Here is a 17,515-nt window from a genome sequence, read left to right as displayed (position 1 = left end):
ATTTTCAGTGTTTCATTAGGACACTCACTGATCATGGCTTTCAATTCTATTTTTACAAGAGAGTATCTTTAGCTGGAACGTTTTTAAAAACAGCTGTAAATCTGATTTGTAAATTGTAAGATGTTTTATGCAATTTGAAAAATCACCAATAACTAAATAAGTGTTATTCGATTTTTCAGAATAGCTACCCAAGTTAATACAATGGTGTACGTGTTGCCTGTATGATATTTTCTTTATCGATTTTGCCACGTTTATACACTTCGTGATATTACTTAAATACACCAAATAAGGATAGAAGGCACTCTGTGAAATGGGGGGGGGGGGATATCAAGTACGTATAAAGAGAATATTTGTCGATACACTAAGACACACGTGCTGGACACGGAAGCGATTTCGTAACGTCCTGATGTAATCACTGAGTAAACTAGGTTAGAAAAGGGTTACTCAAGTTTTATAATTTATTGTTAATATTAAACGAAATTCTTCATAATAAAACATAATAATACTAAACACTGAAGCATAAATTATTGAAACACTATGACAATATTAAAACATTTTTATCACAATCAAATTATTTGAGCATGGCTTGATAACAAAGTCTTGTACTGATCAAAGTGATGGATCATAAATATTTTAGGACAATATAAAAGGATCATGATACTCAGAAGAATTAAAACAGATAACCTTTTATTTTAAGAGCACAAGTTCATAATTTTAGATAATCTCTTTTTTTTTTACAACTGTGCATCACATATAAATGGAAAGTGTGCAACACAGCCACACAGACTTTAACTAAATGAATATTAGGAAAATACCAAATAGCCAAATATATTTGCATATGAGATTTGTATAAAGTGAGCTTGATACATACAAAAATATATGAAGCAATGACTCTTACCAAATTGTCCTTAATATGCCAAAATTCTAAAACTTTAGTATCTTATGTTAAATTATAGTACAATGATCTTGATAGTTTCACATTTGAGCACATTTACAGCTATGTGGATAAACTGGCTCTCTAAGATCACCATGACTAGTAAAAACACTAAATGCTTACAACACATATAATAATAAAATAAATACTTATCCTAATGTACTTGTTAATTACTAAGCAATTTAATAAACTCTTCAGCTATTTATTTATTCATTCTCACAGTATGGCATTTACCTTATCCCAGTGTGTTATGAAAATCCTATAATCAATTAATCCAACAAGAAAAATGTTTAAATTATTTATTTTATACAAAGTTTATAAGCTATAATATTTATTAATACAATTCAAATGGTTTAGATAGTTGTTTCAATATTTTAAAAATAATTATTCTAACAGACTTCAACACATTTCAATAAATATAGACACATCAAATGAATTTTTACAGTGCTAAATAATTTATAAATTTAAAGAGTTTTTCTTTCACTCTTCCACTTAAGTATTACAAGATTTAATAAAAAAAAATGCCATTTTTAAAATTTTAAAACATTTTAATCACCTTGTCAAAAAACCTTACTTTAAATTTATTTTAGAATGCAGTTTTTAAAATATATTCAAGCTGACACTCAAAATTTGAAAATTGATTAAGTCAATAACCATGTTAAATTTTATGTTGAAATAAAAAAATAGTAATATATGCATTATATCCTTAAGAATAGCTCGGAAAGTATTCAAATTGTGTATAAACTACATGGAACTACAGATATAAATATTGAACAATTTATCAGAGAGTTCGACATGTAGTATATTACAGTGATACTGTACTGTTTATTTTCCAATTACTAGAAGGCTCAGAATAAATGCAAGTATAATACTGTTAACTGCCCTTTATACAGAATATATAACTTAAAAAAAAAACCTGATGCATTTAGTATTTGATGAAGAATAAGTAAATTGTACTTAAATGATTTTGAATATGGAAATCACCAAAACGTGACAATCACAACTGACATAAAGGCATGTATGAGCTTAAAAATTTTTGAGAAGGGTTTCTAACATTCCTTTGAAATGCAAGGTGTTCAAACACTTAGATAATAAAAGAAGTTTAGATCAGGGGTGTAAGAATTTCTGAGATAGGGATATGCTTTGCACTTAATTGAATTGGAAAACAAAGGAATATGCATCAACTTTGGTCACCAGGACTATCCACAAAGAGACCTGTAACACGTCATACCCCAGTCATGTTAACTGCCTGTATACAGGCTTATATATTTTGACCAACCCTGCAGCCACTATGTTACCATAAAACCATACATGCTATAACTTCTAACGCAGTAAGTATAATCTAATAACATTTGACAAGCTTTTAATAAACATTGTTTTTTTCCATACACAGACCAGATTTTTTTAAATTATTTATTTTTTACTTGTTATTTGTTTGTGAATTTATGGAATCATTGTCTGATACAGACTAGTCTGAGTACAGGCTGATTTTCACTGTAAGATAAAAATACTATCTTTTTTAATATTATACTCCAAATTTCATTTGCAAAACCATCAGAACCTCCTAAATGAATATCAAGTTTATTTATTTTCAATAAAACTATCTTATCTGTTATTTTTTCTGACTTAACATTCTACGTGTTCTTGGTCCATTTGACCAACTGTGAACCTTCACGAAAAATACAGAATGAATCTAAATTCCCCTTTTCTATTTCTAGAATAACTGTAATGTTGTTACAGACAATTGCACACTACTTATTCTTAAAAGCCAAAGCTAATACAATTCAAATCTCCTCATTGCTTAGAGTTATCATTGTACTGTTATTTAGATTAGTGACAAAGAGAATTATAACAGCAGGGAAGCTTTATGTAAACAGAGTCCAGTAACCAGTACATTTGGTCAAATTACAATATGTTGCACTCCTGATACATGTTTATGCTACTGATTAGTTTCTTTAGATCTTCATTCACGTTTTTCTTGTCAAACCTCAAAAGTTTCTAATTTTGACATTTTACTTATTTATACAACAATAAATAAAAATATACATAAAAAGGAATGTAGTACTTACGTGCAAGTTCTGTGTATTTTTGCTCTTGAAGTTTTGATGAAAGTTAATTTATTTTGTACGAGTGTTGTTAGTACTTAATTGTTATTTCAAATATGCAACTTCTAACTCAAAATATTAACACCCACCCAACATAAAAACAATGTACTGAAATTATCATAATTTAAATGGCTTTCTAAATAAGCAATATGTATTTTAAAATACTTTCATTTCTTGGTCATAGCAATCTCAGTGATAGTAAACTATGAAACTAAAGCAGAATGACTCAAAACTAAGCAGGAGAACAAGCTGACTTCATAAGAAAATGGTAATTAAAAAATTCTTTTTCTGTTGATTATAAATGATCCAATAATAAATGTCAGAAAGAAATTCTGACATTTTTAAAAAAGTCAATACATGCCAGGAAAGGTGTGAATGAAAGTTCTATTTGATGACATAACTCACTAAAGTTGAAAGAACAGAGGCTATACATTTATTTTAGCTTGGGAATATCTAATGCATAAGTGTACAAGTCCTCAGAAATCTATAAAATAATATAGGAGTAGAAAAAAAATTATAAAATTGGCAATTCTGAGTAAAGTGATGACTGAAAAATTATTTAAATATTTCCTTCTGAAATTAAGAAATCGAAACTTAAGTAAAATACTAAAATTTGAATTACAAGCTACATTTTGGTGCAAAATTTATTTACATGCATTAATAAAAACAAATCAGCTTCATTAAATTTCAAATATAATTATAAAAAGGTTACGAGATGTACATTTTGACTTTTCTAAAGTACAGCATCTTGTAACAACCAAAAATTAAAGAATACAATGATCAATAGCAAAAGCTGTACACATGCCCCAAGCAACAGTAAGCAATATAATCAAATGGATCTCCATCTGAAAATAAAGCAAACAGGATATAGACACATCAAGATAAAGTTTCCAGTCGTGTGTCCTGTTTAATCAATACAATTATACATACCTCAAACACCTGTGGAACAATAGGTATTCATACCAGTTAAATTACTACATGCACCACCTATGGAATTTTATGTAATCAGACTGTTCAGTTAGAGCTGTTAAATTATCTTAATACACTACATGAATTATGAAAAGCTTTTACTGTGGAGAGGTGTGCTTTGGACAAGGTAGTTTTGTGACTAATCTTTTTGCAATGGAACTGCAAGGCTACTGTCAAGATGCATGGTTGTCAGATACAGCGTGACCAGATGTAGCAACATGTACTATAACAATAAGGCATGGTTCCAAAAGTGCTTTAATATAATGTACTCAACCTCTGTATTACATCACCGAGTTAGATGAGGCATTCTAGTTATATATACACAAAAAATAAAGATGTCTGCTAGAATTACAAGTCAGACTATGATATATTCTTCAAAGTATCACCATAAGCATCAAGAATAGCTTCATTGTTGCTGAAAAACTGAACTGCAGGGACACTATGATGTTTGATGTTTAAATCTGTTTTCAATGGATCCTATGTCCAAGACCTCCAAGTTATTCTAAATAATGATGTCCATTCATTTACAAGGTGAACTACTTGATTGAATTCAAAGTAAGAACAAAAACCACTTCTTTTCAGGTTTAAGAAGAATGACCTATGAAATTATCATCTTCTTAAGAAGACATCCAAATTGATGTTGAAAAGGAACTGTAAACTCTACCAGTTAGTTTTGTAGGAATACCTTGGCATATTAAATTTAAAGTTAGTGCAACCATATACTAACTCTTCATTCAATTGAGTAGCTAGAATCAAATAGTCCTCTAACAGTGGTGAAAAGACAGAAGATGGGGAATGTTAAGAGGAAGATTTTTAGGAAATCCCTTCTTCTCTGTATGTTATTCAACAACAAATAAGCTATTTCTATCATGGAACAATGAACTGTCAAGAAACAATGAAGAGAAGATCATATCTAAAACAAAAAATGGCACCTCATGCACTTAGGCATTACAAAGATTTAAGAAAATAAAATAAATGTGGTTTAAAAGTTTAGAATGATAGCTGAATAGATGGAACCAGTTAAAGACATCATCAAAAGTTACAATCTTCTTAAATGAAAATGTATTTCTGATAAGTGGTTCCCTTCACTCACAAAATTAGCTTTTCTCATTTTGTACTGCTCTCTTTTTGTGAATGTTTTGAACACATAACACAAGCCTTCAACCCTCCCTCTATTAGAATCCAAAGTCTCCAACACATTTCTCATGTAAATCACTATTGGTTACCTCTCTGCCGATAGGAGAGCATTATTGTCACATAATGCACAACTCTCTCTAAACACCACCACTGAACTATCACTTTGAAGTTTGGTAGAAGAAGCAAGCATCAGAGAAATGCATGAGGAGGAAGAGTGGGAAGCATTAGAGTAGGGAATTACCTATTGAAAATACATTTTCATATAGGAAAATTATAGCTTCCAAAATGGTACTCTTCCTCTGCTCAAAAGATTAGCTAAAATCCCACATTGAATTGGAGGAGTCATCTGAGTGAAACCTATTTAGAGTACAGACAGAATATCTGAACAGGCACCTCTCACCAAAAAGCAGGATTCAAACTGAAGCTGAAGCAGGGGCCCCTAAAAGAAAAGAAAGCATTAGTAAAAAGTGGTTGCCTCATGTCACAGCCACTCCGAAGCTGAAAAAAAGAGCCATAGGCAGTAGGCAATATCCTGTGGAAACAGAAATGTGATGCAGGTAGTGGAAAACGAGCATATGAAAAATCCTTCACATCCTCTATACCAGAATCTTTTTCAATGGTTGACAAAGGTGAGGCAGAAGGGAAAAAAAGGAAGTGGATGTGAGGAAATGTGAAAAAGATAATGCAGTGAAGCTGAAAAGTAGAAATAAGTCACTTGGATCAAACATCAAACACAACTGGTTGGCTTAACTGGGAAAAGATCATGGGAATAAGAAGGTTGCAAAGGGACAAACAGGTGGGAACTAGGTTCCCAGAGGAAAGATGAGCAAGCAATATAACAATGGAGGGCAGAGACAGAAGAGAAGAGTTCATCTGGATCAGGAGGAGGGCAAAAATAAGAAATTGAGGATAGGAGAAAGAAGACCCGAACATCATCAATCATAGAGGTTGTATGAAAAAATGCATGATCCAGATAAAGGACAAGGGAGAAGGAGCAGTAAAATTACCTGGTAATGTTGAGGGCAAAATTATCCAACCTATGATGACCAGAAGCTGTGAGAAGAAGGAAATAATCCACCAAAGAGAGGTAAAACAGAAAACAGAGACAGATGTGCAAACAGAGGGAAGATGAGGACAGAAAATACCAAGATAATGTCCCAGACTGGGAGTAGCAGATGCTTAGGTAGCCAACAGAGAAAAGCCCAGAAATCCCAAGTCAATGCACAGGAGCAACAAATGCTTCACTGGTGTAGGTAGATAGCCAAAGAAGGGCAAAGAGAACAGGCTAAATATGAAGCTATTTTGCAAGAAAAACTGGAAAATCTAGCCAAGAACCTAATAAAGGTTAAGTGAAAAAATGGAGGGCATAGAGTGCAGGATGGAGCACCCACTGGTTTGATGTAGCAGGTCAGTATGGAAAGAAAAAAAAAAAAGAGGGGAGGGATCACCTGCAACTAAAGGATCCAAGGTTAATTCAGCATGAAGGAGCCATCAGAATAGCCATGCAAGGAATAGTATGGATGAAGAAGACCACCCAAAGAAAGAAATGGATGGGAGAGTAAACATAGAGGAACAAATGAGACCAATTATGCCTGAAGGCATTAACAGCCAAGGCTGGAGATAGGGAAACCATGGACCAAGACCATGGTAACTGGGATTGAGAGCAGTAGCAAAGGCATCCATACAGAACATACCCAGATGCAAACAGAGCCACTTAAGAATAGTAGGATACAGGGGCCACATCTTGGAGAAGACAACTGACCAAGAAAAGAAAAGCACCCATGAAATGACATGCCATCAAAATAATTTGATGTGAATGGGTCCAAGCAAAAAGACCCACAGTGCAAAAACAAAGGGAATGAGACCTTGTGCCCCTTGGATGATCGATAGAAGCCACCCAGTAGAAATGTGAGAATAGAACATATCCTGCTGGTAGCTGGCAAAAGAAAACAAAGCCTAGCAACTAGCCAGGAATCTGAGAAAACACATGTGAAAAAAAATATCTTGCACAGACCAATAACTAGAAATCCCTCAGAGATCAACCCATTCTCCCAAGCTCTGAAGGGAAGTATTCATAAACAGATATAACAGGCCATGGGGGAGGAAGCAGAATTCCTACCAACATATAGGTCTTGTCAAATACCGATGAAGGTTGGCAAGTGTGTGTGTGTGTGTGTGTGTGTGTGTGTGAGTGAGATGAACAGGAGCATCCAAATGATCCCAAGTGAGACTTTACTGGTCATGAAGAAAATGTATATCAGTCCTAACAAGGGATAAGATAGGTGTCAGAGAAAACTACCCCAAAAGCTATAGCACCTTGTCAGTAGGAAATAAAGGAGCATACAGGGCAATCCAAAGAGCCAACTTCATAGAATGAAGTCTATAAGAAGAATGTAAAGCCTAACCAAGAACCAAGATAGGTGTTGAAGAAAACACCCAGTTGTATAAAGAACTAGGGAGGATGAAGGAACGACAAACAGCATATATAATTTTTTTTTACAAAAATAACAAATATGTATTTCCATTCAATAAAAAATTTAATACATTTTAAAATCATAAACCTCCTTTTCTGGTTGTTTTGTGATCTACCTTTTACTTATTTTCATTTGACTTATTTCCTAAGCCTCAGTGTATTACCACAATATATTTATAATTTTGTTAATTTACAATGCCTTACTTATGAAACATAAAATCAACTAAGCAATAATTCCCAATGAAAAAGTAATTAACTAATTATGAGGAAGAAACCTATTATAAAAAAAAAAAACTAGCAATATATGTTCTATCAAGAATTCATATTCATTTTAACATTACTGGTGAATAAAATATATGTAAAAGATATATTTATAAATCTCTGTAAAGAATGATTAGAAAAATTCTTAAACTCCTAGAAAACCTGTTGCACAGAGTAATTTTGAGTTTACAGTAATGAGCTCCTTAAAGTATTAATAAAAATCCATATGTACGATTGAGTCTTGTTGATACACAGGTGTATATTAGTGTAACTCAACATACAAAACAAAATATATTTATCAAAACAACCTAACACAAAACAAAAACACTTCAAACAAGGCAGGAATAGAAAAAATCTAATAATCATGATGGTGCATTTTTATCACCTTCTAAGGATCTTAATATAAGAACATTTTTTCTAGCAATTTTTAAATTAATAAACTACATGTGCAAGTAATATTTTACAGAAGTATGTCAGAATGTACTATTTTACATTTTTTTATATGACTCATCACATATAAATAAAAAATCCTTTTGTTAGAAAACTGTCTCATTAAGGTGTATGCAGAATTTTTGTTTACACAAGTACTGCTTGTAAACATATCTATAAATTTAAATGTATGAAGAAAATTCTTAACTATATGTCAGTATTTTAGAAATGAAATACACATATATGAAAACACTGTGATATGTATTTCACATATATCTTCAGTAAATAGTATTTTGATATGAGTTTAAAAACATAATTTGTATTTTTGTTAGTCAAGTTTATGCAATAATAGTATAGCATTATAACACATTACTGGTAAAAACTGCCATTAAATTTGACACCAGTAAGTTTCATCACTAATTTACTAAGATAAGTTGGCTTTCAATTACAAAACAAAAAGTTCACATAATAATTTGTTAAACTACAAATTTCTTCAGAACAGCAATTCACAAACTTCTTTTGTACCACTTGACAGATTAGTAAAGTTTTTGTAACAAAAAAAAAGCTTACAAACCATTACCTACAGTATTTAACATATAAATATGAAGTACACAAAAATAGACTATTACACATAAGGCTATAAGAACATGTTTGAAAGAATCAAGACTTTTCTTCTGAAACTGAATATTTATATAGACCAAAATAATGCACGTGAACCAGTGGTTGAAAATTACTACTTTCAAATTCAAGGTTAAAGAGTCAATATAAATGCAACAAGATATCCATTTCCTTCATACACAGCATTGTAATATTAAAAATAAGTAAAAAAACTGTAAAAATACAGCACTATTCAGTGCCAGTGCTATGCAAGTGTCATCATTGTTGTCACACAAAGTTTGCATAGCAATATAAATTATTAAGAATTTGTCAAGAAAAATATCTAACAAATATATAGACTTGCTTTTTATATTCTATATATAAAAAAGATTAGTCTTCAAATTCTCACTTGAAATTTAAAATATTATATTAAATAATTTAATGAAATATGATATCATAAAAGAAAGCCAGCATGAGAAATCTTGCTTACTAACCTCACCTTTCTTTTTGAGGATATTTTGTTATCTGGATGAAGGAAAGGGTGTAAAATTAGTGAATGTTTATCTTAAAAAAGCTTTGATAAGGAGCTATCTAAAACATTAGTTAAGAAAATCACAATGGTTAGGGTTTGGTAAAGTTCAATTAATTGGTTTGATTTTGACTAATTTGAGATTTTTATATGTACTAGGTTTACCAAACAAAGTTTGTTCAGAAATATTCAACAAAACAACAAGATAAACTTACCTATATATTCAACAATTTTAGAACGCTCAAAACTTTGAAATATGTATTTATGACCACCATCTTCTATGAGAAATTGAAGAATTACGTGACACCATTCTAAGCTTATAACTACATACAACTATTACACTTTTTTACACGATTAGTTATTAAACATTCAATTCACTACAATATGCTTTGCATTAATTGATGATTAAGGCAGTTTTTGATTTATAACTGTAATTCTCGCTTTAAAGGCATAATTATTGTCAGTGCCAGGCATGACAAAGTCATCAATATTTTATCATTTGAATCCAACATATTTCGTAGTCATATTTAGACTCAAATTCATAAAGTCCTATTCACTTATTCTTTGTTGAAAAAATAAACACACGGAAAGATAGATTGGTTTTTATTTCCCTTAGTTTTTAATTATGAATTTTTTAAAGTATTAATTGTGAAATGACTTACCGAAGAAAAGTTTGATCTGCTATCTGTTTAACTCGCAGGAACTGTTTCTTCATTTTCACATTGATTGACTGAAGACAAATATGAAAACGAAAAGTAGACTAAACTTTCAAGTATATGAAGCAACTAACTTTAGCAGTTTAACTTATAGCTAAGTTCGTAAAGTTCTTTTTCACGTTATCTTTGGTAACATGTTATTTTTTTTTAACAGAAAGGTATTTTTAACTAACACTAATACCTTTCTATATAATAGTCTTCACAAACATTTCACAACCTATAGCCCACTCCCTTAACACAACAGCGTTAAACTTCGTTTATATACTCTTTACCCAACTAACAATGCACACGCAAATGTAAATAATAAATTTCGACTTCGGTGGCCATACCAATTTCCATAAACCCCCGCAATGCGTTGTGCGATTTATTTTTAACTTTATCGAAATTAATTGGCAAAACCAAATTGTTTTGGTTGTTGTAATTTATTTGTACAAGATAAAAACAAACAAACAAGAATACTGTTAATGAATCAACAAATCTCAATAAAAATGAGGATTTTTGTATCACTAAAGCAATTTTTCTGGCTACATAGACGTGTGAGTCGCAATCTGAGGGTCGCGGGTTCGCATCCCCATCGCGTCAAACATGCTCGCCCTTTCAGCCGTGGGGGCGTTATAATGTGTAGTCAATCCTACTATTCATTGGTAAAAAAGTAGCCCAAGAGTTGGCAGTGGGTGGTGATGACTAGTTGACTTCCCTCTAGTCTTACACTGCTAAATTAGGGACGGCTAGCACAGATAGCCCTCGAGTAGCTTTGTGCGAAATACAAAAAACAAAACAAACAAACTGGCTACATAAGATTTCGGTTTTGGTTCATGATTATTTTTATTAATTTTATTTGCTAATACACGGCGAATTCTTTCTTTACTGTAAAAAAAATATTATTCGAAATTTATATGTTATTACAACATATATATTCATTCTTGATAATACATACATTTGTTATGCAGGAGTTATGTGTGTTTTGGAGGAGATATTTCCACCAAAATATCCCTAGAATATATCTTCTTAACGGACTTCGGAGAGCCAGAAAGTTCCTCTAATCCATTCTGAAACCCCAATAATATTTTTTTTTCTGGTAAGGTCTCGAACGGCGGGGCAGTAAGTGCTCATCTAAGTTGGGTCAGTTAGGATTAATAAACTTAATAATCATATGCTTGCCAGTTTCTAGTCCCAATTATACTGAGCCACCAGAACGGAGAGATAGGTGATATGCACCTTTCCACCACACACAACGCTCTACACAACTTAACTGTTAAAGTTAGCTTTCTGATCTGCATGGACCTCTTCAGATGCTCCAAAAAGGGTTATCCAGTACTCCATGAATCTATCATCCGCCAACTACATTGATGTATTGGCCAATGGATAAGTCTTAGTACACTTTATAAAGTTGCAGATGGCCATGCATATATATATAACAGTGACCTCGTTTCATTTTCATCAGTACACATTAGTTGCTATAATATATATGTATATATTATTGAGGCAAAGTCCAATTTTGTAATCCTCAAATATCATTTATTACCCAGACATAAACCAGAAAACCAAAGCACTTGCCACGCTCACCTATAACTTCCTTTCTTTCAGAAAATCGCCAATTATTCCACTGGTGTTTTATAATCAATACAAAGGCAATGTTAAACTCCACTGAATGATGCATAATGCTACGTTGTTTTTAGTAGAGTTTTCAGTTTGTTTGTTTTTGGAATTTCGCACAAAGCTACTCGAGGGCTATCTGTGCTAGCCGTCCCTAATTTAGCAGTGTAAGACTAGAGGGAAGGCAGCTAGTCATCACCACCCACCGCCAACTCTTGGGCTACTCTTTTACCAACGAATAGTGAGATTGACCGTCACATTATACGCCCCCACGGCTGGGAAGGCGAGCATGTTTAGCGCGACGCGAGCGCGAACCCGCGACTCTCAGATCACGAGTCGCACGCCTTACGCGCTTGGCCATGCCAGGCCCGTTTTCAGTTTGAAAGTTAATCTTGTGGCCTTCAGGTTGAGCGTCTATACAAATTAATTTAAGCTGTCTTATCTTAGTTAGAAAGTTGGTTGAATTATAGTAGTTATGGAACATTATTTTCTTTGTGAATATTATTATTTTGTGTTCTTAGTTGTATTATTCAAATAAATAAAAAGTATTTAGTATTCTACTATCATCATGAAAAGTAGGCTTAAGCATCCACAACTCAGAGTAAAACATCAAACACAAGTACTAAATCTCTTGTTTTGCATGCATATTTATTATTTCAACAGTAACTTAAGTGTAAAAATTAGAAACTTATTAGGTAAAATAAAATAATTCTAGATAAGATAATAATAAATGTTGTTGCTTGTAATTCAACACAAAGGTACACGACGGGATGGGTATCTGTGTTTTGACATGTCTGCATACATACCGCTGTATCACTGGAAGGCAATAATAGTTATAAAGTTGTTTTCACGAAATATATTTGCAAAGGTTTGTGCCTTACGTCGTTCAACTGGCAAATGCGAAAAACATATTTATCAAAACATTTTCAACTGCATTGGCGAAATTGTTAGTCATGCACTGTTCAAAAGGAAATATATAAATAAAAATAAATATAAAAAGATGTCAACTATTATGGATATTAAACCATTTTGGATAAACAGTTGCAGTTTTCACTTACAGTCTGCAGTCGTTCTAGAGAGAAAAAAGTGATTTAGATTTATTTTGTATTTTACGGCGGTTACAAAGTCGGTCAAGTTAACTAGCTCTGTATAGAAATAGTATATATAAAATAAAATTTCACTGAAACGAAACGTTTGAGATTTATTTAGGACAGGGGTTCCCAACCGGTGGGTCGCGAAGCCTTGGCAAGGGGGTCGCAAAGTCTTGGCAGGGGAGTCGCGTAGCCTTGTTAGAAGTAGCTTTTTTGTTTGTTTGTTTGGGAATTTCGCACAAAGCTACTCGAGGGCTATCTGTGCTAGCCGTCCCTAATTTAGTAGTGTAAAACTAGAGGGAAGGCAGCTAGTCATCACCACCCACCGCCAACTCTTGGGCTACTCTTTTACCAACGAATAGTGGGATTGACCGTCACATTATAACGCCCCCACGGCTGGGAGGGCGAGCATGTTTGGCGCGAGTCGGGCGCGAACCCGCGACCCTCAGATTACGAAGTGCACGCCTTAACGCGCTAGGCCATGCCGGGCCTTTAGAAGTAGCTTGGGATAACATTAATTTTATTTCATCAATTACATTTTCATGCTCTTACATTTTTTTTTTGTTTCGGTGCAAAGCAAAACGTGTGCTACGTTAGTTCAATGTCATTAGGTGATATTATGGGTGTATGTATGCGTGCCTGTGAGTGAATGTGCCTGTGTGAATGTATCTGCAAATGTATGTATGTTTGTACTAGTGAGTAGCAAGTATGTGAGTGCACGCACATGTACGTATGCTTGTGTGTCTGTTTAGCTGTGATTAAGTGTGTGTGTGCTCGCTGTCGACACGTGAGTCACATGTCCGTTGCTGATTGGTGGATGATGAATCGCACGACTGGCCACGCTCCCTTCCCTCCCAATACTTACCCCATCATTACTCTACCTGCACCTCCCACAAGTAGTCAGTGTAAGATCTACAGTTGCCAAAGCGTTCATTATTCAACATTTTTATTTTATTTTAACAAGGAGATAAGTAAGCAGAAGAGGTGAGTTGTGTCCATGGCTAAACGGCGCAGATACTCATAATGCTACCTCAACATTGGCTTCACCACTGTGCTCGCCAACGACGACATCGAGAAACCACAGTGTGTCTTGTGCCTTGCTGTCCTGAGTGCAGAGTCAATGAAACCATCAAAACTCAAGCGTCATCTCGAGGCGAAACATCCAGAACACTCAAAGAAGGGTTTGGATTTCTTCAAACGGCATGAACGGTGTCTTAAAGGCCAAAGAATCGATAGAAGTGGGTCGTTTCAGCAGCAGAGTGCAGCCGTAGTGGAAGCTTCATATGAGATTGCATTCGAAATTGCTAAACAAATAAAGCCTCACACGATTGGAGAAACACTTCTTAAACCCTACATGATGAAAGCAGTAAATCTTATTCTTGGAGAAGCCAGTGCAAAGAAGATGCAGCAAGTATCCCTGTCAAATAATACTATACAGAGGCGCATTTCTAAAATGTCTATGGATGTGAAGGAACAGGTTTTGACTGAAATCAAGAGTTCCTCTTTGTTCTCCTTTCAGCTCGACGAGTCAACAGATGTAAGTTCATGTTCTCAGTTGCTTGTCTTCGTGAGATACATTAATTCTGATGATATCAAAGACGAATTCTTATTCTGCAGTGCACTTGAAACCACAACAAAAGCTGATGATGTCATGGAAAATGTTTCAACTTTTTTTCAAGGCGACGATCTTCAATGGAAAAACGTGTGGGGGGTTTGTACGGATGGGGCACCGGCTATGCTGGGATCGAAATCAGGATTCCAGTCGAGAGTGAAGAAGCTAGCACCTCAAGCAAAGGGCATCCACTGCATGATTCACCGATATGCTCTCGCCAGTAAGACTCTCCCTGCCTCTCTGCAGGAAGTACTTGAATCTGTAATCAAAATTGTAAATTATGTGAAGACTCAAGCCCTCAACACTCGCCTATTCAAAGAACTATGCAAAGACATGAATGCTGACCACGAAGTCCTTCTCTTCTACACAGCAGCACGTTGGTTGTGGAAAGGAAACGTTATTAATCGTGTCTTTGAAATGAAAGATGAAATAAAGCTATTCCTGGAGACTCAAGAAAGGAAAGATCTTGTAGCTCACGTCGAAGATGAAGCATGGAATAAAAGGGTTGCGTACCTAGCCGACATTTTTGACCAGCTGAACAAGCTCAATTTGAAGCTTCAAGGAAGGGAAACACATGTTCTCCTTTTTCAAGATAGTCTTCGGGCCTTTGTTTCCAAACTGCAGAACTGGCGTCGGAAAACCAATCTTGGAAACATCGCTATGCTTGAAAAACTTTGTGGAGTGACGGATGAGTCTCAGATCCAACTGGATCAGTTCCTCAAGGATGAGATTACCGAACATCTTCAGTCTCTAGAAAAGAAAGTCGAGTGTTACTTACCTGAGCTATCACAGGAACAGGAGGCCCTGGTAAGGAACCCATTTTGTACTGAACTTGATGTATCCAGCATCCCAGATGATATCCAAGATGAATTTCTGGATCTAAGGAACGACTCTTCAGCTCGTGATCTATTCAAGGTGAAATTTGTGACTTAGTTCTGGTGTGCTATGTATCAGTCATACTTCAAAGTCAGCATGATAGCTTTACGTGTCCTTGTTCCATTTGCTTCTACCTACTTGTGTGAGGCAGGTTTTCCCACTCTTGTCAATATAAAAACAAAGAATAGGAACAGATTGGATGTTGGAGATGACATGAGACTGGCTCTAACAAACGCTCGGCCACGAATTTCAAAGCTTGCTGCTGAAATGCAACATCAGGCATCTCACTAGCTGGGTTGGATAGCTGTTCAAACCTATGTTAATATTATTTTAGGAAATATATGTTCTTTTTGTGAATTCAGGTTGGACCAATGTGATTTAATTTGCGAATAAATAATTACAGAATTTTTAAATATTTTTTTTAGATGTTTCTTTCCCTCTCCTTCACAGAAAATAAAAGAAAAATTAAGCTGCTGATAGTAAGCCCTAAGTAGGGGGCCACATGGGTTTCAAACTTTTAGGTAAGGGGTCGCGAGTGCCAAAAGGTTGGGAACCCCTGATTTAGGAGGTTAAGCAAGTAAAACGTGAAAAGTTTCATTTGAAGAAAAGTATTTTCCTTTTACTCTTAACACGAAAAATCACTTTGCGCTCACAACAGCCGACATTCCAATCCTCCATATTCATGAGTAAATCTTTAATAATATTGTTTTTTTGTTTTGTTTTTGAATTTCGCACAAAGCTACTCGAGGGCTATCTGTGCTAGCCGTCCCTAATTTAACAGTGTAAGACTAGAGGGAAGGCAAGTAGTCACCACCACCCACCGCCAACTCTTGGGCTACTCTTTTACCAACCAATAGTGGGATTGACCGTCACATTATACACCCCCACGGCTGGGAGGGCGAACATGTTTGGCGCGATGGGGATGCGAACCCGCGACCCTCAGATTACGAGTCGCACGCCTTAACACGCTCGGCCATGCCGGGCCAAATCATTAATAAAACTCCTTAATTAAAAAGTCCGATGCTTTGTATAGAATAGAATTTTCGGAAACTAATATTTACGGAAACCTTTATAAATATCGTGAAGAAACACTAAACATGTTAAAAATTATGGTATAGAAACTATAATAATTACATTGTGATTGCAAGGTTTGTCACATAGCAAGTCAATACAGAACCTGATTGTACACTCCCTCTTCCTTCTAAAAATTTCTACTGGAGGTGAACAAGCACTCTCTGAAAGTTGTAGGATCCCATATTTTAACATCTGATGTACATTAGCCTTGGTTAAATTCTTACTGTTCAAGAGACGACTGTATATCATATGTAAACATGTGATGGTTAATCATCGTAGGACCGGTGGTTGGAGTGCTTGGTTCACAATCTGAGGGTTGCATATTCGATTCCCAGTCCCCCCAAACATGCCCACCATTTCAGCCGTGTGGGCGGTATAAAGTGACGGTCAACTCCACTATTCGTTATTAAAAGAGTAGTTGAAGATTTGGTAGTGGGTGCTGCTTACTAGCTACCTTCTCTCTAGTTTTACACTGCTAAATTAGGGGCGGCTGGCGCAAACAGCCCTCGTATAGCTCTGCACGAAAATAAAAAACAAACAAAATATAGTCATTCTAATTAAACACAAGACATGGCATGAATGCAGAAATTCCCTTCCATAATAAACCATGAAATACCACTTGTGTATACAAAAGTATTGTGGTTGCCTTTGCAGCATACACTCACATATGAAGCATGTTCCTGGGAATAATCTAGCCAACATCAGATAACTCTCCCATGGAAATTCAGTTTACTTAATATAGAGGTAAAACTGAACAATGTTTTCTGCAACATACCCATCCTGGGAATATTAGTGCTAGAACAAAGTTTTGCTTGGTAGTTTCCAGAGCTGAACTGTCGTAACTCAGGATCAAATTTTGGAATGCCTGCTCCCTAATCCATGCATTCCAGATGGTTGCCTGCTTGAAATTCTTCGGGAGTGGTTCAGATTATCTTATACCATGCCCTTGAGCTTCATATACTGCTATAAATGTATATTAACCTACACACTTTCAAATTATTTAGTAATTTTCCAGAGGTTTGTCCTGACTCCAATGGGAATTGCTTTGTTAATTTGTCAGGAAATCTTCTAAAGCTGTGTTTCAGTACTGATTGTATTATCACATGTAAATCATCA

The 17,515-nt window shown here is 34.7% G+C and overlaps 1 protein-coding gene across 3 annotated transcripts in view; it reads right to left on the bottom strand.

Annotated features, from left to right (window-relative positions):
• LOC143222648 (rho GTPase-activating protein 44-like) overlaps nt 1-10,719 on the bottom strand; it is a 76,687-nt gene extending 65,968 nt beyond the window's left edge. For 2 of the 3 annotated variants that reach the window (XM_076449418.1, XM_076449417.1), the window contains exon 1: nt 10,097-10,719. Coding sequence is in view for 1 of the 3 variants with exons in the window: in XM_076449417.1 (XP_076305532.1) it covers nt 10,097-10,149 (53 nt within the window). In the remaining 2 variants the exon portion in view is untranslated. Of the gene's footprint in view, nt 1-9,404; nt 9,431-10,096 lie in introns of all 3 variants that reach the window. The other variant, XM_076449419.1, reaches the window with a different exon arrangement.
• Nucleotides 10,720-17,515: the final 6,796 nt, after the last annotated feature.

The sequence above is a fragment of the Tachypleus tridentatus genome, chromosome 8 (genome assembly GCF_004210375.1).
Source record: "Tachypleus tridentatus isolate NWPU-2018 chromosome 8, ASM421037v1, whole genome shotgun sequence".
NCBI classification, from domain to species: domain Eukaryota; kingdom Metazoa; phylum Arthropoda; class Merostomata; order Xiphosura; family Limulidae; genus Tachypleus; species Tachypleus tridentatus.
The sequence above is the reverse complement of the archived record's forward strand: the minus strand, read 5'-3'. Positions and strand labels throughout refer to the sequence as shown.